The following is a 21434-nucleotide window of genomic DNA, read 5'->3' on the forward strand; positions in this document are numbered from 1 at the left end:
GAAAAGCAGCTAAAAATAATGAAATTGTTATTCAAAACGTATCTTTGTTTCTTTTTCAGCTTGTTTCGCCCATAGTGTTCGCACACCAACGAGTCCGCCACAAAGCGGGCTTGTCTCAGTATCAACCATCATCACTTCGTGGCGAGCTTTCTCACCGTTCAGTGTGTGTACCGTCCGCCAGGCCAGTTTGCTGTAGCCCCGCGCCGTGGGAAGCAGCCGAAATCAACGACAACGACGGGTGGTCGATCCCACCACCCCTCCAGCAGCAAGTCGCGACGAAAACCAGCAGCAGCCACAACAGTCTCCTCACCTTCTGACACTTTCAGACCTTCAGCCTCCGTGCAGAAGGCTCACCGTCTCCGTCTCCGTCCTACGGCTTGGCTACAGGTAATTTGATTATTTTTGCTCCCGCGAGATGAAACGACGCACAGTCGCGGAGTGAAGGCAAAAAAGGTGTATTTTGTAGCATCACGTGGCACGATTACGATCGCGGTGCGATCTCTTGACCGAACTCTCTTGCACCACCGAACACCACAACAACATATCTTCCAGCTGTAAAGTGACTGCGAGCGAGACTGTGCAATTGAAACTGTGCTAGTGTGTGTGTGTGCGTGTGTATGTGTGAAGGGGTGAAGGGATCAACCTCCTTCTCCAAAGAGTGATCGTAAGCCCGGGCGGGCGCGCGCGCTCACACACTTTGGAATTGTTGTTGGTAAAAAGGGAACCCCGGTGGGTTCGTGCGCCCGCCGCACCCTTTGGAATGCCGGCGCAAAAGGAGAGGGAAAATAGAGTTGTGACAGCACGGGTTTTCGAAATCCGATCAGTTACCACCGAAGGTGCGTGAGCTGTATCGCTAAATCCCCCTTCCCACAAAAGGGGGCGTGTGTGTGTGTGCGCGTGTGTGGACAGGTGCAATTTTTCGAGCGGAGTAATTAATTCCGAAATTAATCTAGCCCGGCCGAGCTCTAATGTAGCGAACTAATATGTGTGTGAGGTAAATAATTCCACTGCTAAAAAGTGCCGTTGGCCGCATGCCATCGCTTGCCATATACGTGCGAAATTCATCGATCGTTACATCATCGATATTTTTAATGTGACGATGACGATGGCGACGACAACGATGAATGTGATGATGCCGCTCGGGGTGCCCCCTGTGCCTGCCTGCTGTGTGTGGCCACTAAATTCCAATCACGAGGAAGATGGCTCGGCGTTCGAGATGATGGCAGGCGGTGGCGGCACATTGACTACACGATCTCTCTTGTGCACCTTTTCCAGCGCAAAAACATTCCATGGCTCAAACATGCATAGTGTGGTGCAGTGCACCACTGGCAGTGGCTTAAAGGTGAAGCTGCCAAGCTGGCAAGGCAGACTACTCCGAAAAAGAAAAGAAAAAAGAATGATAAAAGCATGAGCATAACAGCAGCGGCAAGTGATTGTGTGTCTGTGTGTGCTGTGTGTGTTGTTGAACGCAAAAAACGGCACAGAAGACGAACACCTTATCCAATCTGCTGCCCCTGCTGTGTACTACACGATTCGAAACGGATCGTCCAACCTGCAAGCCAGCATAATGGGATGGAGGAGGAGAAGCATAAGCTCATCATCATGATGGACCGTGTGGGGTGCATCGCATTTCGACTTAAACACACACACACACACACACACATATAGGGGGATTACGTGGTCATATTTTGCTGTCTTAAGTGCTTCCGCGATTGGTCAGCCGCGAGGTTTGGACCGTTTTTTGGAGCTTCAGCCGCAAGGAGAAATATCTCAAGTACACACCTCAAGTTTTCGGTGACTTTAGGGGCAGACCTTTAAAGCTACCATTCTCATCGTCTTCGACTCGACCGGTTGAGATGATGCGCGGTGGTGAAAGCAGATCCCTCCCAATACCACCCCAAAGCTCCAAAAGATATGTCACTGCCGGGGCCAAACCGCGTAACTCCTGGCCAACCAGTGTCTCCCCTTGCTTTCAGTTATTTTTGGTGCCCTGGCGCAGTCTTTTCCCTCCTATGCTGCGGCCACTTTATTTTTGGTGTACCTCGGGAAACCTGTTTCTTCTGTGCTTGAAACACAATCACACACACACACACAGCGGGGTGGGCAGAAGAAATTTCGAATAAAATTCCACTCCGCGGGGAGATGGCGCAAAACTTTCACAAACGACACGAACCAACCACGGCGACCGGTTAATCCGGTGGAGCGGGTGCTTATTCTATTCAAAGGCTTTATCTCCCTTAACACAGCCACAAACACACACACACACACCCAGCGGCCGCTATCCAGTGTCCAATTATTAATATTCTAATGAGCCACCAGCATCGCATCGGGACAGGTTTGGCGGCCCCGGGGGTCTCCCGTTGCCCCACTGCAAAAGCCTGTTTTTGTGTGCAGTTTCGTTCACAATTTCCCCCGTCCAGCTCGCAAACAGGGGACAAGCCTTAATTCTGGACACTCCTTTACCACCCGCTTAACTGCCTCTCCCTCTCTCAGAACATTGTGTGGAATTTCTTAGCGAGGTGCGGGAGGTGAAACGCTTTAGAAGAGCTGGCCGTCAAGATCGCCAATGGTAAGAGAAATAAAGCTAAACCAAATAACAACAAAAAACAGCTCAAGCACGCGAGAAAAATGACAACTGCGCAGCCTTGAAGCGCCTTCTCTCGCCGATCACGGATCATGCGGCGGCAGCGGTGACGACGGCGGCGGCGGCGGTGGCTTTTGCGCGTTCTGATTGGTTTCTCTTTCGCTTGGGTTGTTTGCGCGGGTCTGGCACGATCGTGATTCTAATGCCAAAGGCCTTTAGTCAACAAGGGGTTAGCGTTGGAATGAAGGGGTGCAGGGGAGGGGGGAGCCTACCGAGATGGCAAGCCGGGCTATGCAAACGGAATTTATATTTACTGCTCGCTTTGATTCGTTGATCTTTGAGCGAGAAGTTGTTTTGCTGGTGGTTTAAAGTACCGGCACACACACACGCGTACTAGAAGTCCATAAATTCTGGGTAACGTTTAGGTGGTAGTTGTAATTTAAACAAGTTTCGAAGAAATATCTCACTCGAAGATCATCTTGCCTGTGTGCCGGCACCATCAAATCACAACACAGACGATCATACACCTCGATTCGGATTCGGAGTGTTGTTTGCTATCATTTTCATGAGATGATCATCACCCTTAGTGCTAGCTTGTAGGGCTATTACACTTTGCCCTTAATTAATTGCAGCCCAAACATTGAATTGAATGCTGCAATTAGGCGGCAGTGGTTTAAGCCCATCTTCGACCTTGGGAGTTGTTTACTTCTTCTGCTTTCATTGCATCCCCCTCACTTTCACTACCAACTGACCATCTGCCTCTACAAATAGAAGCGACCGGTCGAGCGCTTACCGAGCTTTTTCCTCCATTTACGGTCCCAACGTGTAACGACGATCGCTTTTCATCCACTTACGCAACGCAGTAAAGCAACGACGTCTTCCGGCTGGCTCGTTAGACGCATTTCAAGCACGCAGCACGCGGCATGGGAAGTAGTTTTCTCATTACGCTCTGCTAATTAGTTCCCGCTGGACGTTTGATCCAGCTTTTTGCTCCATCCATCCATTCCTCCCATCCATCGTGCACCAGTTTTGCCCTTTTATTTTCGAAAAGGGCCCTCTCGGACGCCCATTTTTAGCGCCCCTTTTATTGGCGGGCACCACACGACGCTCCACTATTGATGGGCATTTCGTAGGCTCGGTAAATTTAATTAACACACCTAAAAGCTTCCAACCTCCAACATGGCGCAACAGTATGGATGGACCTCAGATGACGATGAGGTGACCCCGTGGGTGCAAGAACGCAACGACATTGCAACAGAGCGCGCCGCCGCCGGCACCTGCCACTGGAACTTGATTGCCTTCAAACTGGCTGGCTGGCTGGCCGCTCTGCGTGTGCGAGATCATCTACAGAGGGGGACGATGACAACGGCCTACAAAAAATCGTTTACATTGTGGGGGATTCTAATGGGAAGCAGCGGAAGCAGGGGAGTCGTGCAAGGTGAACAACGTGACGCGTCATGTGAGGTTCGTCGCTTACTGTGATGTTGTTTCTTTTCTTGCTCTCTCTCTCTCACTCGCTGGTGATGACGTGAGCTGCAGCCTAAAAATGGAAAAGTGCAATCATTAAGCGAATCAAGCACTGCACACACACATACACACACTGATACACACCGAGTTCCGGTAGTGACTAGAGCTGCCGGTGGCCATGATGCGCGCTCTACGGCTAATAGATTCGCGATCGTGCTGCTTTATCGCATCAAAACACGTGACCGGTAAAACATTCAAGCCCGCGGACGGAATCTACACTCAAATCTCGCATTTCATCAGTGTGTGCAGAGGCAACCCCCGGTGGCGTGTTACTAAACTGACGAAACAAAATACGAACACACAGCACACAGCGACTCCATCCAGTGCAGTATGTATACATTTCACGCGATCGATCGCATCGATGATGGCGACAGTTCGTTCGCTTCGAAACACACAGCCTACTACTGCTATGTGATTCGCCAGCTGAATCACAAAACTAATTTCCTTTTGATTGTTTCTTATCTTCGTTTCGTGCGAGGTGTGCGCTCGTTACGTTTTTCGAAACAGAAATTTGATTGGAAATTTGAATTGCATCTCGTCAATCGCGTTTCGGTCTGCTTGAGAGTGCGAGAGTGAAAAACTTTCGCCTCCCTTCTTTCCTTTCCTAGTTTTTTTAACCGGAAACTGTTTGTGCAATGCAAACATTGCGAAGCGACGAGGTGAAAAGTGAAGCGCGAAACATCATCATCATCATCATCGTGCTGTCAAAATCGAAGATGAAACCAACAAAACAATCCCGCGCACCGCACTATGATGGCGAAAAAAGGAAAACATTGGCGCACGAATCCTGGCCCGATGCAATACAATGAACTCGTCTATGTCATGAATTTACATTTTTCCGTCCTCCATCCGACGGAGCGATTTCCCCATTCTTTGTGTCTCAATTGTTGCCAGCCTTCATACTGACTGCGCATACCTTCTTTCTCTTACCGTTTTTCCATTGCAGATTCCACATGCATAAGCAAAGTGTTTAGCGCGGTTTCCACGGACACGGGGCAGGCCACCGTACCAGCCTGCTGCCTGCTGTTGGCAGCTCATCTTTCCGTTGCAACTCCCGGCAGATGCATCGACAGCTGACGGTGCAAAAACGGGCCCAACTGGCCCAGTGAAGTGTTGCAGAAAGCAGCAAAGGCTTCTGAAGTGAAATTTCTCCGCCCGATCGATCCCCGTGCCGCACATTCTACATACCACAACACAATTTTGCGATCGCAACCAAATTACCCAACAATACAATACATGGACTCTGGCGCACGCGGCGCTTCAATTGTGATCGATTCTTTTCGACACTGGTGGCAACATCAGATCACGTGCCTCGGCCGCCTTGTTGTGTACCGCCGTACTTAGTGGGTGAAGTGAATTTCTATTGCATTGCCCCGCATTGGCTGCGTGCTTGTGTGTCTTTCCCCCCGGTGCGGCAACACAGCCCACCCAACATCACCACGTAGCAACGCGTCCATTTGTGTTTCACCATCATCAGTCAAAAAATCGGATCGACGGGTTGCTTCGATCGATCGCGTTTGTGTGTGTGTGTTGCTAGCGTTTGCATTTCGTGTGAGTTGTGTGGAAAGTAAAAGTGTGGAACCGTCGTCCACACTGGATTCGATGGCTGTGGTGTAAGGTGAGGTGGCCAAACGAAAAAGAAAAGTTTTTTCGGTGTACTATATAGTGTATGTGTGCGCGTTTGACAACAGCCGCTGTCGTCAGGTGTCGTGAAAGTGAAGCCCTTTTTCGGCAGAACACGGTGTTGGGCAGAGTGAGAGGTGAAAGAGTTTAAAAACAAAACCAACAGCAGGAGCAGCTAGACCACAGTACACGCTAAAAGGCTTAATTCACATCGCATCAAGATGGCGCGCAGTGTTGGCCCAGGGCCCGGATTGCCCGGGGCGGCCAGATTAATGGTACTCCTGTGCCTGCTGCCACTGCTGCCCCGCCCTGACCCGGCGGAAGCACACGTCGCACTGACGTTTCCGCCCGCCCGCAAGTACGATCTGGACTTTCTGGACAATTCACGCACGAAACCACCCTGCGGAATGCCAAAAGGTAAGCGAGTATGTGAGGGGGAAGCAAGGAGGTGATTTTGCTGACCCTGGCCGTAAATGAGTGGTCATTTCGTGGCTCGCTCCATCCTCTTGGGACGAGATTCATGGACGAGAAAGCGACGAACCCCATCACAACCGATCACAACAACACATTGCTGGGTTTTTTTTTGGCGGGTTCAATGAACGATTCCGTTTTGCTTTTAGAGAGAGAGATTAGACAAAAAAAACGCTATCAACCCCTAAAGCGATGACAACAATTTGTGCAGCTTAATTGTACACTTAGTGCGGCGGTTGGTTGAAGCTTGGAAACAAAAAATAGTGAAAAAGCGATACATCCCCTTCCCGTCGGCGTAGACATTCCATTTCTCTGTGCGCACTTTCCACCGGCTGAGACCGAAAATCGATATGCAAATACCACGACCACGACAACGACGACTGCTGGTGAGAGTGGTTTAACCGCTTCGGTCACTTCTCCAGGGAGTGACACCGTGGGCTACTTTCAGCGGCGAGCAGGTTGTTCCGCAAGGAAATCGTCCAACCCCCCCGCCGGCAATGATGATGATGATGATTTTTGAAACGGATATCTGTAATTTAAGCCTGCGTGTCGATCCCGGTAGTCCCGCTGCCTTTAAATTCGCTCAAAGACGGAAGGCACTACACTACTGGTTGGTCGCGCAGCAGCTTCTCAGTTCAAACGACTTACAGCCCTCTGCTTGGGTCTACTACGCACCGGCAATTTGCACCCCCGTGACCCGATTCACTGCAACCGGTCTGTGCACACCGACCTGCTTGCACCGGAGAGCAGCAGCTGACTTGTTTGGACGTGCGATTACGGTCACAAAGTGGGTGCAGCAGCTCGGGCTGCATTCGTCGCTCATTAGGCGGCAGCAACCGACCCGAGCTGCCTTTGCGATAAGCGGCTTAAGTCGCCGCGCGCACCACATGGGAGAGAGGGCCATGGGGAGAGCTCCGTTATCTGATTAGTGCTGTACCGGGAGAACTATTTTTAACCCCATTCGTGAATTGGTCGATTTTGTGGGGTATATTGCGGAGGAGAGGGCAAAACCCCCTCTGTTTTTTGGTTTCGAATTCATGAGCGTGCCCAATTGAATGTCGTAATCACTCATTTTCCAATCCCAGCGACAGACAGACAGAGGAGCATCGATCGGCGGTGAAGCGCGAGGGCAATTATGAGACCGCCACTTTTCCCCTCCTTTTGCTACTTTGTGTAAGAAATTATCTTGTGGCACAAGCAATGCACACTATGATGGGTGCGCGCGCGCGCTTGCGAGTAAATGATGTCGTTTGAAATTTTCCATTTTCTCCGCCGCTGCAACTCATTAAGCAAACTTTCTTTTTTGCTGCTGCGGCCGCCCTTTTCTTCCGAACTCGATCGATGGATGTAGCTTGGAATGTTGGGAATGAATTAGTAGATGTTTTTTTCCGTCTCCCTCACGACTCACGCTACTCCGCTTGTGCTGCGATGGAATGGATGGCGCGGTGATTTATGAAGCGAACGATTTTCGTTACAACACTTTACGATTTCATTGCCCGGGGGAAAAAACAATCACCATTCACTCGACGCCTCGATACCGTCGGGAAGCATCAACGCAAACGCGCTTGACAATCATCCAATCACTTCGTCAAAATTGGGGTCAAGAATTATGAGCTTCCATCGGTGGCATCGGGAGGTTCGTGTCCTTCCCTAGCGTTGAAGTCTTTCGTGTTTTGTATCGCATCAAACAGCCCAGCTCAGCCAGCTGATCACACGGCCCAGATTGGGGTGATGAGAATGAGCCTCCATTCAATTTGCAATGGGTGAACGCCGTTGCGGTGGACGTTTGCCCGAATTTTTCGAAGGTCAGTTCGCGTCAGACCCCGTCTTTTTAAAGCGCGCGCGTATTGTTTTTATGCACAGTGCGTGCTTCCACCTTGCGATAACTTTATTCACGTTGCGAAAAAGACACACACATGACCACAGCATAATGTGGATGCTCCACATTAGCCACCGGGTTTGGCTTTTTTTTACGATCCTGGCATTATTTCGTACCCCCAAACACGTACACCCGAAGGCAAACGATCTTGCAAATGTGAATTGTTGCGAAATGTACCGAAGACCGACCGGGCTGTCTTCATTCACCTCGGACAACGACTTCATTCAAGTGCGCGCGTGTGCGCAAAAAAACGAGCATTTATAAATGTATATCAACCTCTACAACCGTGCGCTGCCACGGCGACACGCGGCGTAGAGTTGAAGGCCACCGCCGGTACGAGTTCCGCGCGGTCCACCGAAGGTAGCAGCCGTATGGTGGTCGCGTTGGCGTTCAGGTGCACGAAGCAAGAGCCCCTTGTGGAATGCTGCTGCGATCGAATGCGAACGATTGCCACCGTGGTATGATTGCGCCTGGAGGGGAATGGCGTATTCGTACCAGGCGTACGTTGGTTTGATTGGTAATAGTAAAAAAAGTGTTTCAAACAGTGCATTGCGGCCTCACAAACCTTCAGATATTCTAAGCGTGGCTCTCTTTGAGCCAGGACAAGAACCCACAAAGCGTAACATTACCGAGACCGTTTGTTGAGCCGTCACGGCAAACTTTGGATTGCATATCTATTAGTCGCTTAATGTGCCGTCGCAGGAGAGTGGTAGGAAAGGTATTGTGTGGCAATGAAATGAAAAAAAAAATGGATGTCATTCTAAGCTAAACTCGCATTCTATTTGCAACGGACGAAAGATCACTACCGATCGCAGACCGCGGCATGATTGACAGTAAAAGGAAGGGCATCGTCTACATTTGAAAGTAATATCGAGCCGAATACATTAAGAAACTGTGATTAGATCTCCACGTTTGGCTCCACGTTCAGATGGAAAAACCTCAAACCAGAAATGGGAAACCTATGATACCTTGGTGAAGCAGTGTGTCACATCAATCACAACCTCTCCGTTACGACCCTTCTTTTTGACATCTGCCAAAAAGGCCAATTACAGAATTACGACCTCAAATGGGTAGGACGTGCTGTTGTCGGCAACAGCACAACACAGGCCGGCAATTAGCAAAATTTTGTTACCGACCAAAACGACCAAATAACATACTCTGCACACAGACCCCGCAGCAACTAATCAACACCGACAGCCATAAAACCAAACCGCTTGTAGTCAATCAACATTCCCTCTCCCCATTCATCGTTCGGCAAGCAAGTTTCCACGTTCCAGCAGGCGGAGGGAAACGATCAAACCGATCATAAATCATCGCTTGACGGATCTTCCCTCCGTTGCAGTCGAACAAAATGCGCGAATACACGAAGGCAGCGAAGCTTAGACTACAACTTCTCTGTTTTTTTCCATTCTGTCCGTCCCATTCTCCGGCTGTTGAAGATGCCTGTCCATCCCACCGCTTCTTGCGCGGTAATTCTTAACCCAAAAGGGGAGACTTGTCTTGTCCGACTGACCTTCATCGGGGGCTACACGGTTGGAACCAGTCTTCGTCTTCTACCGATCAATCCGGGCCGTGTACACAACACTCTCATAATTTGCGGTCGTGTTTGTTTTGATCACAACCATTACCCACAGCAGCAGCACCAGCAGCTCCGTCATTATGATGTTGGTTTACTTTTTCCGCCATCATCCGTCGATGAGGTAACCCCGTTGAGGTACAGCTTACTCCACCGGGGTCTGTTGATTGAAGTATGTGTGTGCGAGGGTGTGCCATTTCATCTGCTATTCCGCACAATAAAAGTTGATAATGTGTGCTTCCATTTCAACGATCGCGCACACCACTTGATCGAGACGCTTCGCAAGGAATTAATTTACAATCAAAATGAATGGAAAAATGAGGCGGCAAATCTGCCAATATAAAACACCCAGTAAAACCACAAATCACGCGGAAAGTAAGTGGAAAGCAAGAAGAAAGAGAGTGTTTACGCAAGAAAATTGATCTATTTATTTAGCCTCGATGGGAGGAGGAGAAATGTTTGATTTATGAGCAGCGCAACGGTAGGAAATCACAACACGTGCAATCACAGCGTAAGATTAGATTAGAGCCTCTTTTCAATCGACAACACTCTTGAGAACTCTTTCTGAGTGGTACCCGCTGGGGCTTATCAGACCCCCGGCTAGGTCAGCCTTCCGTTGTCAATAAGAATGAGTTCACCTTCGGCCAAGTGCACGTTCCGGCATTGAATTACTAGTAGGCGAGTGGTAATTGCTGTTGCATGGCAGCCTACCCACCCAGTCGTCCAACCTACTCCAGAGCTCGCCAACGTTCGCCAGGTTGAGGTCAGCACAAACACAACGGTGGGAGTCATTGTTATGCTGACAACCTTCACCAAAGTGTACTACTACTACTATTGCCCTCCCATCGAGCATCGTCATCGGTCATGATCATAATCGATTGGTAGCGGTCAGGCGAATGGAAAGGGAGGAGGGCATACAACACGCATAATTGCTCTTTCCCGGGTGTTACTGTCAATGGTTTTGATGCGTAGTAGGCGCCCTTTTACGAGTACATAAAAGGGTGATTTTGGGTGTGTGTGTTTGAAGAGGTTGAAGTTTTAAATGAATGACTCAGCAGGGGGTGTGTCTGTGTGTGTGGCAATTACACACTAAGGAGCGCTAAGAAGAACACCTACATTGCTCACTTAAACGATCACTAAGCGCACGCACACACACACCCCTTCTGCGTTGATTATAAATTCCACCAAAGCAAACAATGCACAACCGCAACATCCACAATGGCACTTCCGTTTCTGGCCGTGTGCCACCATCTGTGGCATTCTGAGTTCACACTTTCTGGGTCCAACCGCAAACGCAGACTACGCGCTGGCTGGCTGGCGTTGGCGTCTTGCGCAATCGGCGCAATGTGCACTGTGGTCTTCTCAAGCCCTAGATGAAGCGGTGGCGGCGGCGTCATCGAGGTGTGCTTTGAATTTAAATTTTCTGTCCACATCGACCTCCCGCGGATGTTGCGGTGCGATGCAAATTATGCACGCCTTCTCACAGCATGAATCATGGCGGGTTGATCACTTCCGGAGTGAAAGAGAGAGAGGGAGAGAGAGAGAGAGAACAAAACAATAGAATCGGTGTTGAAAAATGCAATTCCAGCCACTCTCAACACCCTTCTTTGCAAGAAGCTCCAAGAAGGGAAGACTCCGTTTCTATAATGCATTTTGCTCCACTGTTGCCACCCTGTTTTGCTTTGTTGCTCATCGCACGGTTACTCATCGGCTTTTTCTTTCCCCTTCTGCTTGCAGGCTCACTGAAAACGTCGTTCATCGAGGGCAGCACGTTCAACGTATCGTGGCATCTTGCCTATCCGCATCGGGTAAGTACCATCATCGAGCGAAGAAGTGGGATAAGCGCTAAATACATCGTTTTTAATCCAACTGCCGTCTGCCGAATTATAAAACCAAATCGTGAAGATGTCGTGCCCCGGATCACACACACACACACACCTACGATCAGGGTCAGGTTCATGGGTAGCACGGGAAGAGGTCAAACGCAGCTTCCCAGAAGGAGTTTTATCTCACCAGTTAACGGCATATCGGCGCATCTTGACAAACCCTCACGCTCACGCCCTCAATGGGGAGAGTTTTCACCAGACACAATCCAATTCGATTCAACCTCAACCTAACTCCGGTACAGTCATTTTTGTTTCTTTGCGGCCCTCGACAGCAATTAGTGTCTGGGTTTAGTGGTGCAATATTTTTCCGTCAGAACATTTCGGCCCGGTTACGGTAGTTCGTTACGGTTCTTCTACGCTACACGCCTGTGTACAGCGCAGAATGTCATTGACAGGGGCAGAGAATGTCCCATCCGTCGCTGCTGTTCCGAAAATTCTTCAAAAAAGAACAGAAGCTTCAGTCGTTTCGGTCCCGCTCTGTTCTTCTTCGCCCGAGCCGCCGCCAGCCGTATTGTTTCGTGTAATGGGGCTAAAATATTTACATCAATTACAGCCCCAACACCCCATACCGTTAGGTGAGGATGATTTGGACATGGTTTTTTGGAGAAACGGGAACTAAAGTGTCGTATTTTTGTATGTGTGTGTGTGTAAGTGTGACAATCTGAAGGGAAACTTCACTTGCTTCACACTTTGCACCGAGAGATTCGTTTCGAGTGGTGAGTGGCTATGTGGCCAATCAGTTAGCAACTTTCATTCAAACACCAATTGCGAGAGGTGGTAGAACTGACATCTCTTAAAATAGTTTCGCCTTGCCTTTGGTTGCATCTCCTCCAAGTGTGCTTGTGGCCACACGTAATTATCACACGATCGCCCGTGTAAAGCGCCGCCCGGTGTTATGCAGCGCTGAGCATCGGTGTTTTGCTTTGCGCGAGCTTTTCATCTCGATTCCAATTATCGATCGATTGAAAATTGGTATTTCAACGTGGTAGTAGCAGCGGATAGCGTCTCGTAACAGTTTTCCTTTTTATCCAAAATACATACGATGATGAAGGAGATGAGGATTGGTTACGAAATGAGGCCTATTTTTACCTTCGATGGTACCTAAACGGCCGTCTTGAATGGTTATGCGCCTCCTTTTTAGCCAGCAAACGGTTACAAGTCTTTTCGAAACATCTTTCATAAGCGATCCTGTACAATTCTGCAGCGATCGTTAACTTTATTGCATGATCCCTACACTATACCGTACGTTGAACGAACCACAGCCCGAGCAGCGTGACGATCCTCGCCGTGTAGCTACCGACCATGGCCGTTGCATCGCTCGTAGGTCCGGGCGTTGTTGTTCGTACGGGTGGCTCCAAATTCCCAATAGCCGAGTTCACCTTCCCGTTGCAGTCACTGAAGAGACAGACCTCGCAACCGCTCGCCGTTCCACACTCGACCTCGCGTGCCAACGTCGAACACTTCCGCACCGTGTCCCCGTTCGACTGTACGATCGTGTAGCACTTGTTGGCGGTGTCGTACGTTGGACATTCGGCCGCAGTACCGGTCTGGGCAGCCCGGCAGCCATCCCCGTCGGTGCGTGAGTCACACTGGAAGCAGCCGAGCGGTGCCACCGGGTACTGGGCCGTGTTGCAGTTGCTTGTCCGCGAATTGCACACCAAACAGTTCTCGCCGCGCGTACATGCACTTTGTGCAGTTGCCGCGAGATCACTCATACAGCCCCGTTCCGTAACTCCATCGACGAGCCGACTGTAACACTGTGCATTGGCAGGGTTGTTGCACGGTTCCGGTGCGATTTGCAGTGCCTGGGCGCGACAAAGCGAATTTAGCGAGCTGCGGCACTGCACGCAACTGCCGGAAGTGCCAAGCGTTTGCGGATCATTGCAGCCCGAGGTGGAGCACGTCTGGCAGCGACCAGTGCAAGCGGCCAGTTCGGTCTCGGTTAGTGAGCTGCGACAATCCAATCGAAGCAGCTGACCGATAGAGTCCGTTTCTAGCAGACAACTGTCCCCGGCACGATACTCGGGACAGTACTCGAGGCGTACGTCTTGATGGGAGATGCAGGGTGGACTAACACACCGGTAGCATTGTAAGCGATCTGCCGGGAAGTTGGCCACATTGCAGCGATTGGTCGAGCAGCGTTGACAAGTGTTGCCAGCGGTCGCAGTACACTGGCTCGACACATCGGCAGGCAAGCTGGCCAAACAGCCGCGACGTGTGGTTGTTTTGCCACCGGAAGTTACCAGTGCCGTGGCACAGCTGGCACACTTTTCAAAGGTAGTCAGTGCGGCAGGGTTCGTCGCGCATCGTGCGTCCGTTGAAGAATCGCAAGACCTAAAACGAGTTCAAGATTATAAGCGAAGCATCGATCTCTTGCTCTAAGTTCACAAACTTACAGACACTCGACGTAATTGAAGTTAACCTCAGCAGCATTACAATTGTCCGTGGAACAAAACTGGCAGAGATTGCTGTTGCTGGCACAGAAGGTGCTTTCCGCTGCAGTAAGCGACGAACGACAGGTACGCTTGCGAGTTCCGCTCTGGAGAAGCTGTACGCAATCATCCCACGGGTTGGGACAGTAAGCATTTGCAGTCGTGCCGATCGTACAGCGCCGTCGATCGGACGGGAACAGGGCACTGTTACACCCAGCGCCTTCGTTCTCAATGTTACAAGTCGCACAATCATGACCATCAACCGCACAGCTGGCTAGATCGGTGTTGGAACTAATGCAACCGCGCTCAGTAACTGTTCCTCCAATCTGTGAAGAACAGTAAAATCGTACAGTAGAGATAGAAGCTTGAGAACGAGCTTTTTGCTTGCTTTTTACGCACAATTTTGCTGTAGCACTGGGCGTCGGACACATCCATCGTCGGTGCTGGACATTGGACGATCGGGAGCGCTCCACTGGCGGGGGCAACACAGAACGAATCCACCACGCTGGAACAGTAACCGCAACGGTGATCAGCGCGAGCCACTAAATTACACTCTGATTCACTGCAACGAATGCATTCCGGAGCGTTACAGGCGGCTAACTCTTGCTGTGACAATTCGGACACACATCCACGCCTTGAGGGGTTAACTGGGGGCAGAGGAAAACAACAGAACATTAAAGAAGAAAAGAAACATTGGACATTGTTGTTGATGAGTGTCCCCCAACCGCATTCGGTTCGCTTACATCCATCAAACATGCTAAAGCAACCGTCGTCCGTGAGCTGACAGCTTGCGAGATGTACGCTCGTCTTGAGGCAACCATTTCCCTCACACTGATAGCAACTGGTCGTCGCCGGACTTGCGCTAAACGGTGCACCATTGCACAGCTTCTTGCCACAGTAGCTACACAGGGAGGGATTGGCCAAGCAGTAGGACGCATCTGCTGCCACCATTGCGTTCTTGCACGATTTCATCACGTTTCCTGCAATGCGATGCGCGTGTAAGAAAGAGTTAGAAAAGCAAGAGAGCGATGCATCCAAGCAAGCTACGTACCATTTGCTCTTCTCATGGTGACACACACATCCCCGACGTCATCACAGTAGGCGGCTGTGGTGGCGTCCGAGTTGCAGCTGTCCGCATTGTCACACTGGACGCACTGGATACGATCGGCCGGGAATTCGTTCTTATTACAACCCGTCCCGATGCAGGTGGCACAATCCAGTCCAGTGCAGCGGTCCACATCCGATTGGGTTGTTATGCAGCCACGTTCGGTCACCGTTCCGATCTGTAGAGGATGAGGTGAGTATTCTAGAGGAGTACATATAAGCCAGGATGCACACTTACCACACGACTGTAGCACTGTGCCGCGGTCAAATCAACGTTAGATGGGGCAGGACACTGTACAGCAGTCAGCGCGGTTGGATTGGCCAAACAGTTTGCTTCGACAAGGGACGAACACACGACACACTGATGCTTGGGACTGCTTATCTCATTGCAAAGATCACCGATGTTGCAGGCGACACAGTTATCTCCGGTACAGGTGGACGCTTCGGTTTGCGTAAGACAGCCTCGTTTGATTGGCAGCACTAAAATAACAGTTGGCAAAATGTTAGTATCATGATGTGGTTTAGAAAAACAGATACTCACGAGTAGCCTGATCGAACTGGGTGTAGCAAAGATCGTTCGTGTTCGGACAGGTGACTGTAATACCCGCCGTCGACACCCGAACACAGCTTTCTCCATCACACGTGTAACACTCTTTTGCATCAATCACATCACAACTCAACGCACAGATGAGAACAAACACTAGCGCCACTAGCGTAGGCGATCGTAACCTTCCAAAGGATGGTGGAACAGCCATGACTCGATCGATCACAATCTATCAGCTACACGAACCGTCATAAATTCACACAGGATGGGCTCATCGTCGTGCAACCGTTATTTATAAGCAAATGGTCAACCCTTCAATCGATTGTGTGTGGTTATCTTTCGGAAGGGCGTGAAGTTGACTTTTCGATAACTATCTACCGCACATCCCGGTGACTTCCATAAGAAGGGGGGAAAACACAATTACTCAGTGAGTGAGGGCAAATAGCACTTTTAACCATTATCTTTCCCTCCGTTTTTTGTTTGCAGGGTGGCTTCCGGCTGGAGATACTTGATACTAAGGAGAAGCCAATTCTGAGCCTAACGCCCAGCAGCAAGGAACGACGCTTTGTGCGTGAAGATGCGACGTGAGTGTGTGGTGCTTTTGATGCTCGTTTTCCTTTTGCTTCCTTCTCCAGTGCTTCTAATAATTGCATTCTTTTGCCTTCGATCGATCCCTCCAGTGCCCAGCAGTTCCAAGTGTCGCTGCCGAGGAACTTTACCTGCCGCGACTGTACGCTGCGGTTGGTCCGGCAGGCCGATGAGTGGGGCGGTAACTATCGCTTCTGGTCCTGTGCGGATGTGGACATTGTGCCGAGGCGCGAGCATCACGAAACCTGCTCCGGACATGGCAAGTTCATTGCGCGCTGCAAGTGTGACAAGAAGTACTACGGCCCTAGGTGCGAGTTCTGGGACGAGTGCGTCACCAACCAGGACTGTGGCATTCAGGGTACGTGCGTGGATTTGGGTGGTACCTCGTTGCCGCGGCGTCAGTGCTACTGCCGGCTGGGTTGGTTTGGACCGGGATGTAATAAGAGTAAGTGTACGCACAAGCACTTCTTCAGGCTGCGAATAGGCGTTGACTAACGTTCTGTTTTGGTTTTGTTTCGCTAGAATCACCCATCAAGTCGACCGACATTGACTACTCCGTGTACAAGGCGAAGACACTGTCGCCGGATCTGAACGTGTACTGGCGTGTGCTGAAAGAGCAGAAGGAGCTGGAAGTCGTCCTGAAGGTGAACGGTACATCCTGGGTGGCGTTGGGTGTAAGGCCACGCAAACTTACCGCGGAATGTAAAAACTTCCCACTAATTGCTGCCCCGGGAGCTGCTGGGTCGGAGGCCGGTGTTGCTGAACCCGAGCCAGCCAGTGAGCCAACATCTGAGCCAGGTAAAGAAGGAAACCAAAAAACACTCCAAAGCCAAAGCGAGCTAATTGAAATTGTGTTGTCTCTCTTCTCTGAAGAACCCAACTCCGAACCGGAACCGGGAGCAGAACCTGGTGCAGAGCCGGGAGCAGAACCGGGAGCAGAACCGGGAGCAGAACCGGAACCTGGTGCAGAGCCAGGCGCTGAGCCGGGTAAGTTTCCCACCCGTTTGTGCGTTATCACTAGATAACATCTACAATGAGCTGCCCAAAGAGGCTACGTGTTGGTGGACAAGGTTATAGTGTAACCTTGAACAAACACAGCACTCTCACGAGAGCGTCACTACTCATCGTAGTTTGTTGTTTATTGATTCATTTGTTGCTCAAGTGCAGTGCAAAGAGTGATTGTACTTCAAATGTATCAAAACAACGTGCCCCATTGATTCGAAAAGAAGGGCAAAATGAGAGGGGTTATGATTATTAAAACATTGTACTCGTTGCTCTCTTCCTCGGTTGTAGAGCCCAAATCAGAGCCAGAACCGGCATCGGAACCTGGAGCAGAACCTAATGCAGAACCAGGTTAATTGAAGAGTGGTTGGACTTTGGTCAAGAGCTATACTAACGGTGTGATTTTTTTTTGTGTATTTCAGAGCCCAAGAGTGAACCGGAACCAGGTGCGGAACCTACCTCTGAACCTGCCAGTGAACCCGCTTCCGAGCCATCGTCCGAGCCAGGTAAAAAATAGAACATGAAAACTTCCGAACAACGTTCTGCAATTCAATGGTTGGTATAATTTTAGAGCCCAAGAGTGAACCAGAGCCAGAACCGGGAGCGGAACCTGGTGCAGAACCTGGTGCAGAACCGGAACCCAAGTCCGAACCAGAACCCACGAGCGAACCAGAACCGGAGAGTGCCACCGAACCGACACCGGAACCGAAGGGACCGGCCAAGAAATCCAAGCGTGCTGCCGCCACGACCCCCGCCGCCGAACCCGAACCAGAACCGAAAACAGAGCCTGCCTCCGAACCGGCGGCAAAACCGAAACCAAAACCGACTGCGGCAGCGGCGGCTGGACCGAAGCTGAAGCTTAATCCATACACACCGCGGCACGATTTTAACCCGATGGACTGTACGGATATTGTGATCGGCACGGCGCGCGGCGATAATCATCGCGTCTGGGATTACTACACTCGCGACCGGTCCACACCGCGCATGGATTCGTTCTGGGGCGGCAAGTCGGACCTGACGGCGACCGGAGGGTTCGAGCGGGACGGTGTTACGACGATCGTTTACCGTCGACCGCTCGCTGCGTCCGAGCCAACGGATCATGAAATCGTGGACGATCTGATGCACGTGATATGGGCGCGGGGACAGGAGCCGGGTGCTTACGTGCATTCGCCACCGTCGGGCGTTGAGAAGGAAACGGCTTCGGTGCGCGAATTTTATCAGCCCGATGAGCTGAAGTACCACGGCCATCGTATGCAGCGCGGCGTCACTCAGATTAACTTCCTCGAGGACGAAGTGCAGCGCAAGGTGGCGGTAGCGGCGACGGATGCGGCCGGTGTTACTGCAACACCGGATGGCGCTAGTGGACAGGGTGTGATTGTACCGGCTGGTCCGGTTGGACATGAGTTGGATAATGAGTGCCATGGGTTCTACAAGTACCCGCGGACGTGCGATCCCGAGCAGGCAAACTGTGAGTACTTCCTCAGCTGGCAGACGGTGGCACGCGGCGAAGCGGTTCACTTCCATCTCGAGACGAAGCACACGGCCACCTGGACGGGCGTTGGGTTTAGCGACGATCAGCGCATGTCCCAGACGGACGCCATCATCGGGTGGGTGGATAAGAGCGGCCGTCCGTTCCTGATGGACACGTGGATCAATGGATATTCCGCACCGAAGCTGGACGATCGGCAAGATTTGTACAACGCCTCGGGTGCCATCCAGAACGGCCGGACGGTGCTGGACTTTACGCGAAAGCGTGTGACGGGCGATGAGAGCGATCTGGCGTTCGCGGAAGATCGCTGCCTGTACATGATGTTCCCGATCGAGGGTGGTGCGTTTAACCCGGTCAACAAGAAGCTGGGCAAGCACGCGTCCGTGCCAGTGGTGACGGATACGCGCGTATGCATCAAATCTTGCGCCAAGCAGTTCGAGCAGCTGCTGACCGTTGCTGCGACGCCAGCGCCCGATCGTATCGCTTACGGTGCCTCGATCAAGCTGACGAATCTGGCCGCTGGCTTCCAGGTACCGGACAGTGGTACACCGGAGCATCGAGACCTTTCCAAATCGGTCACTGACACGTTCAACGGAGTGCTGCGCGAGGTGCCTGGCTTTTACCGGACGGATGTGCAGGAGTTTGAGAAGTATGTGTTGAGCTGAGTAGCATAGAATAATGGGGGAAAAGATCAACGTTTCATTGTTCGCGTATTCCACAGGGACGCCGATGGCAGTGTTGTAGTGAAGATGAACATTCTGGTCGATAAGGAGATGAAGAATGGCACCAAGAACCTGTTGGCGGACGATCCGGCGAAATTGGAGCTGACACTGCACAACCTGATGGTGAACAACCTTTCCTCGGGTAAGGTGGGTGCCTTCTCCGTAGATCCCACGTATCTGGAGTTTACCCAACTGGAAGGTGAGTGAACTCGGCGTTGATGAAGATCTTAAACAAAGTGTTCTAATTCGTTGATGTTGTACCGCTTTCCAGGACAAGCATCGTCGCCCAAGGAAGAGTATGAGCTATTGCCAGCCGGTGTACGTCTCTATCTGATTCTGGGATGCATTGCCGGTTTGGTGTTCATTGCCATCGTTCAGGCTACTTGCACCATCATCAAAACACGACGCACCAATCGATTGAAGGTATGGCGAGCTAATTTACTTGATCTTTGGAGGACAGTTCAACATTTCCCTTTCCTTCTCTTCCTTTCCAGGATCAGCTAATCCCCAACTCGGCGTGGAAGGATTACTCCTCCAACACCAACTACGCGTTCGATAACTTTGAACCAGAGTCGAAGCACCACAAGGGGCGCTCATCCGACCGTGGCTACAGCAATGGCAACAGTCAGCAAACCACGCTGCAGATGTCCCACTCCCCGAACAAGTCGCAGTACTACGAGATCGATCGTACGGACGGTGGCGGTATGCCGACGCATCGGAATGGCAGCTCGGGCTATCCTTACCCACCCGGACAACCGCGCCACGGATACGATCGTACCGGAGACCGTTCTTCGTACGCTGACCGCGCATACTCACTACCCCGTCAAATGCACCAGCAGCAGCAGCAGCAGCAGATGCAGCAGCGACATCATCAAGAGATGCAATCACGTCCCACCGGCGACTACTACACGCAGGATCGTCGTGGCAAGTCACGCAACAACGGTAGCCACTATGCTGGCAATGGTCATCAGCCGCAGCATCAGTCGGCGCAGCAGCATCATCATCAGCAGCAGCAACAGCAACAGCAACAGCGACCCATGCCCGATTCCTCCGACCTTTACTTTACGCCAACGCAGCGAAAGTACTCCGGTGAGGTCGTGCGGGTATTTGTCGACTACAACAAGGACAAGAAGTAAACCGTGCAACCGTTGCTAGTCCTTCGGAACGTTCGGATGTCTTTTCAGACTTCCTCTGTCCTTAGTGTTTAGGGAAAACCGGGGGATGACAGGGGTTCAGTTTGTAACGCATAAGCTGAACGTGGGCACGTGACTGGTGGTCACAATGCCGTTACCACTCAACCATTCCAAAACGTGCAAAGGATATAAAAAAACAACAATTAAATACTCCTCAGACATGTCTCCTCAGAATGGGGAATAAGCAGCGCAATGAAACGGCGCACATTCAACCCACTGTATATAATATGTTTTTACCCATTTCTTTTTTGTTTCATTTCCATTTTTAAACCCCCTCACACACTACAATGTTGTGTGTAAAGGACAGAAGACGACGCTGCCATGCTGCAAATTCCCAAAGGATGTTGCAGAGTCCAGTTTGATGCCAGTGTCTTTCTTTTTTTTGGTTCATTTTTAGCTTGAGGTCTGTTTTATTTAGCCCAGTCTTTACACATGCCGCAGTAGTAGAGATACATTAGCCATGTGTGAATAGGCAAAGCTAGTGTCTAAGAGTGCGACAAACAGCGGTAGAGAGCAAGAGAAACAGAGAGAGAGAGAGAGAGAGAGAGAGAGAGGATAGATATTTCCCACCAGAGATGAAACCGGTGGATCTAGTAGAGGGACGTTGTGTGTAGGATATGAGTTTGAAGCGAATACCTTCGCTCTTAGCTAATCGAACAAAGTAGAGGTAGAAAACGACATGTGTCGACAGCAGCAGCAAGAGGACGGAACAATAACCAGGGCGAATCATAAAAACACATACACACACACAAAAACCGATATTTTCCCATGCTCGAGCGCATGGCGAACATAAAGCATGCATCTACATTTTAAT

General features: G+C 50.8%; 2 protein-coding genes across 3 annotated transcripts; one reads left to right on the plus strand and one right to left on the minus strand.

The window, feature by feature from the left end:
- The first annotated feature begins 64 nt into the window (after window positions 1–64).
- On the plus strand, window positions 65–20768 carry LOC1269617 (uncharacterized). Of its 2 annotated transcripts, XM_061642167.1 has the most exons (13): window positions 65–387; window positions 5058–6151; window positions 11398–11468; window positions 16113–16210; window positions 16307–16659; window positions 16737–17012; window positions 17088–17201; window positions 17508–17567; window positions 17639–17722; window positions 17788–19354; window positions 19427–19626; window positions 19699–19850; window positions 19922–20768. In XM_061642167.1, exons 2-13 carry the CDS (start codon window positions 5956–5958, stop codon window positions 20561–20563), a joined length of 3813 nt encoding a protein of 1270 aa, XP_061498151.1. In that variant the 5' UTR covers window positions 65–387; window positions 5058–5955; the 3' UTR covers window positions 20564–20768. The 2 variants fall into 2 exon arrangements, with proteins under 2 accessions (XP_061498151.1, XP_061498150.1); XM_061642166.1 differs by having other exon boundaries at window positions 16737–17201.
- LOC1269618 (uncharacterized) lies at window positions 12708–16313 on the minus strand. The gene is made up of 7 exons (XM_308261.5): window positions 15624–16313; window positions 15321–15562; window positions 15030–15261; window positions 14722–14958; window positions 14378–14625; window positions 13943–14304; window positions 12708–13880 (listed from the first exon to the last, which is right to left on the minus strand). Exons 1-7 carry the CDS (start codon window positions 15835–15837, stop codon window positions 12782–12784), a joined length of 2634 nt encoding a protein of 877 aa, XP_308261.5. The 5' UTR covers window positions 15838–16313; the 3' UTR covers window positions 12708–12781.
- Window positions 20769–21434: the final 666 nt, after the last annotated feature.

This window comes from Anopheles gambiae, chromosome 2 (genome assembly GCF_943734735.2).
Source record: "Anopheles gambiae chromosome 2, idAnoGambNW_F1_1, whole genome shotgun sequence".
Taxonomy (NCBI): Eukaryota; Metazoa; Arthropoda; class Insecta; order Diptera; family Culicidae; genus Anopheles; species Anopheles gambiae.

What these genes read in the sequence shown, in the direction of transcription:
- LOC1269618 (XM_308261.5), bottom strand. Translation starts at nt 15,837, where the DNA reads ATGGCTGTTCCACCATCCTTTGGAAGGTTACGATCGCCTACGCTAGTG. An exon ending in CACAGTGCTACAGTCGTGTG is followed by an intron (nt 15,262 to 15,320) that starts GTAAGTGTGCAT and finishes CATCCTCTACAG; the next exon opens with ATCGGAACGGTGACCGAACG. An exon ending in CTTTAGCATGTTTGATGGAT is followed by an intron (nt 14,626 to 14,721) that starts GTAAGCGAACCG and finishes CTCTGCCCCCAG; the next exon opens with TTAACCCCTCAAGGCGTGGA.
- LOC1269617 (XM_061642166.1), top strand. Translation starts at nt 5,956, where the DNA reads ATGGCGCGCAGTGTTGGCCCAGGGCCCGGATTGCCCGGGGCGGCCAGA. An exon ending in ATCTTGCCTATCCGCATCGG is followed by an intron (nt 11,469 to 16,112) that starts GTAAGTACCATC and finishes TTTTGTTTGCAG; the next exon opens with GGTGGCTTCCGGCTGGAGAT. An exon ending in AGAGCCAGGCGCTGAGCCGG is followed by an intron (nt 17,202 to 17,507) that starts GTAAGTTTCCCA and finishes CCTCGGTTGTAG; the next exon opens with AGCCCAAATCAGAGCCAGAA.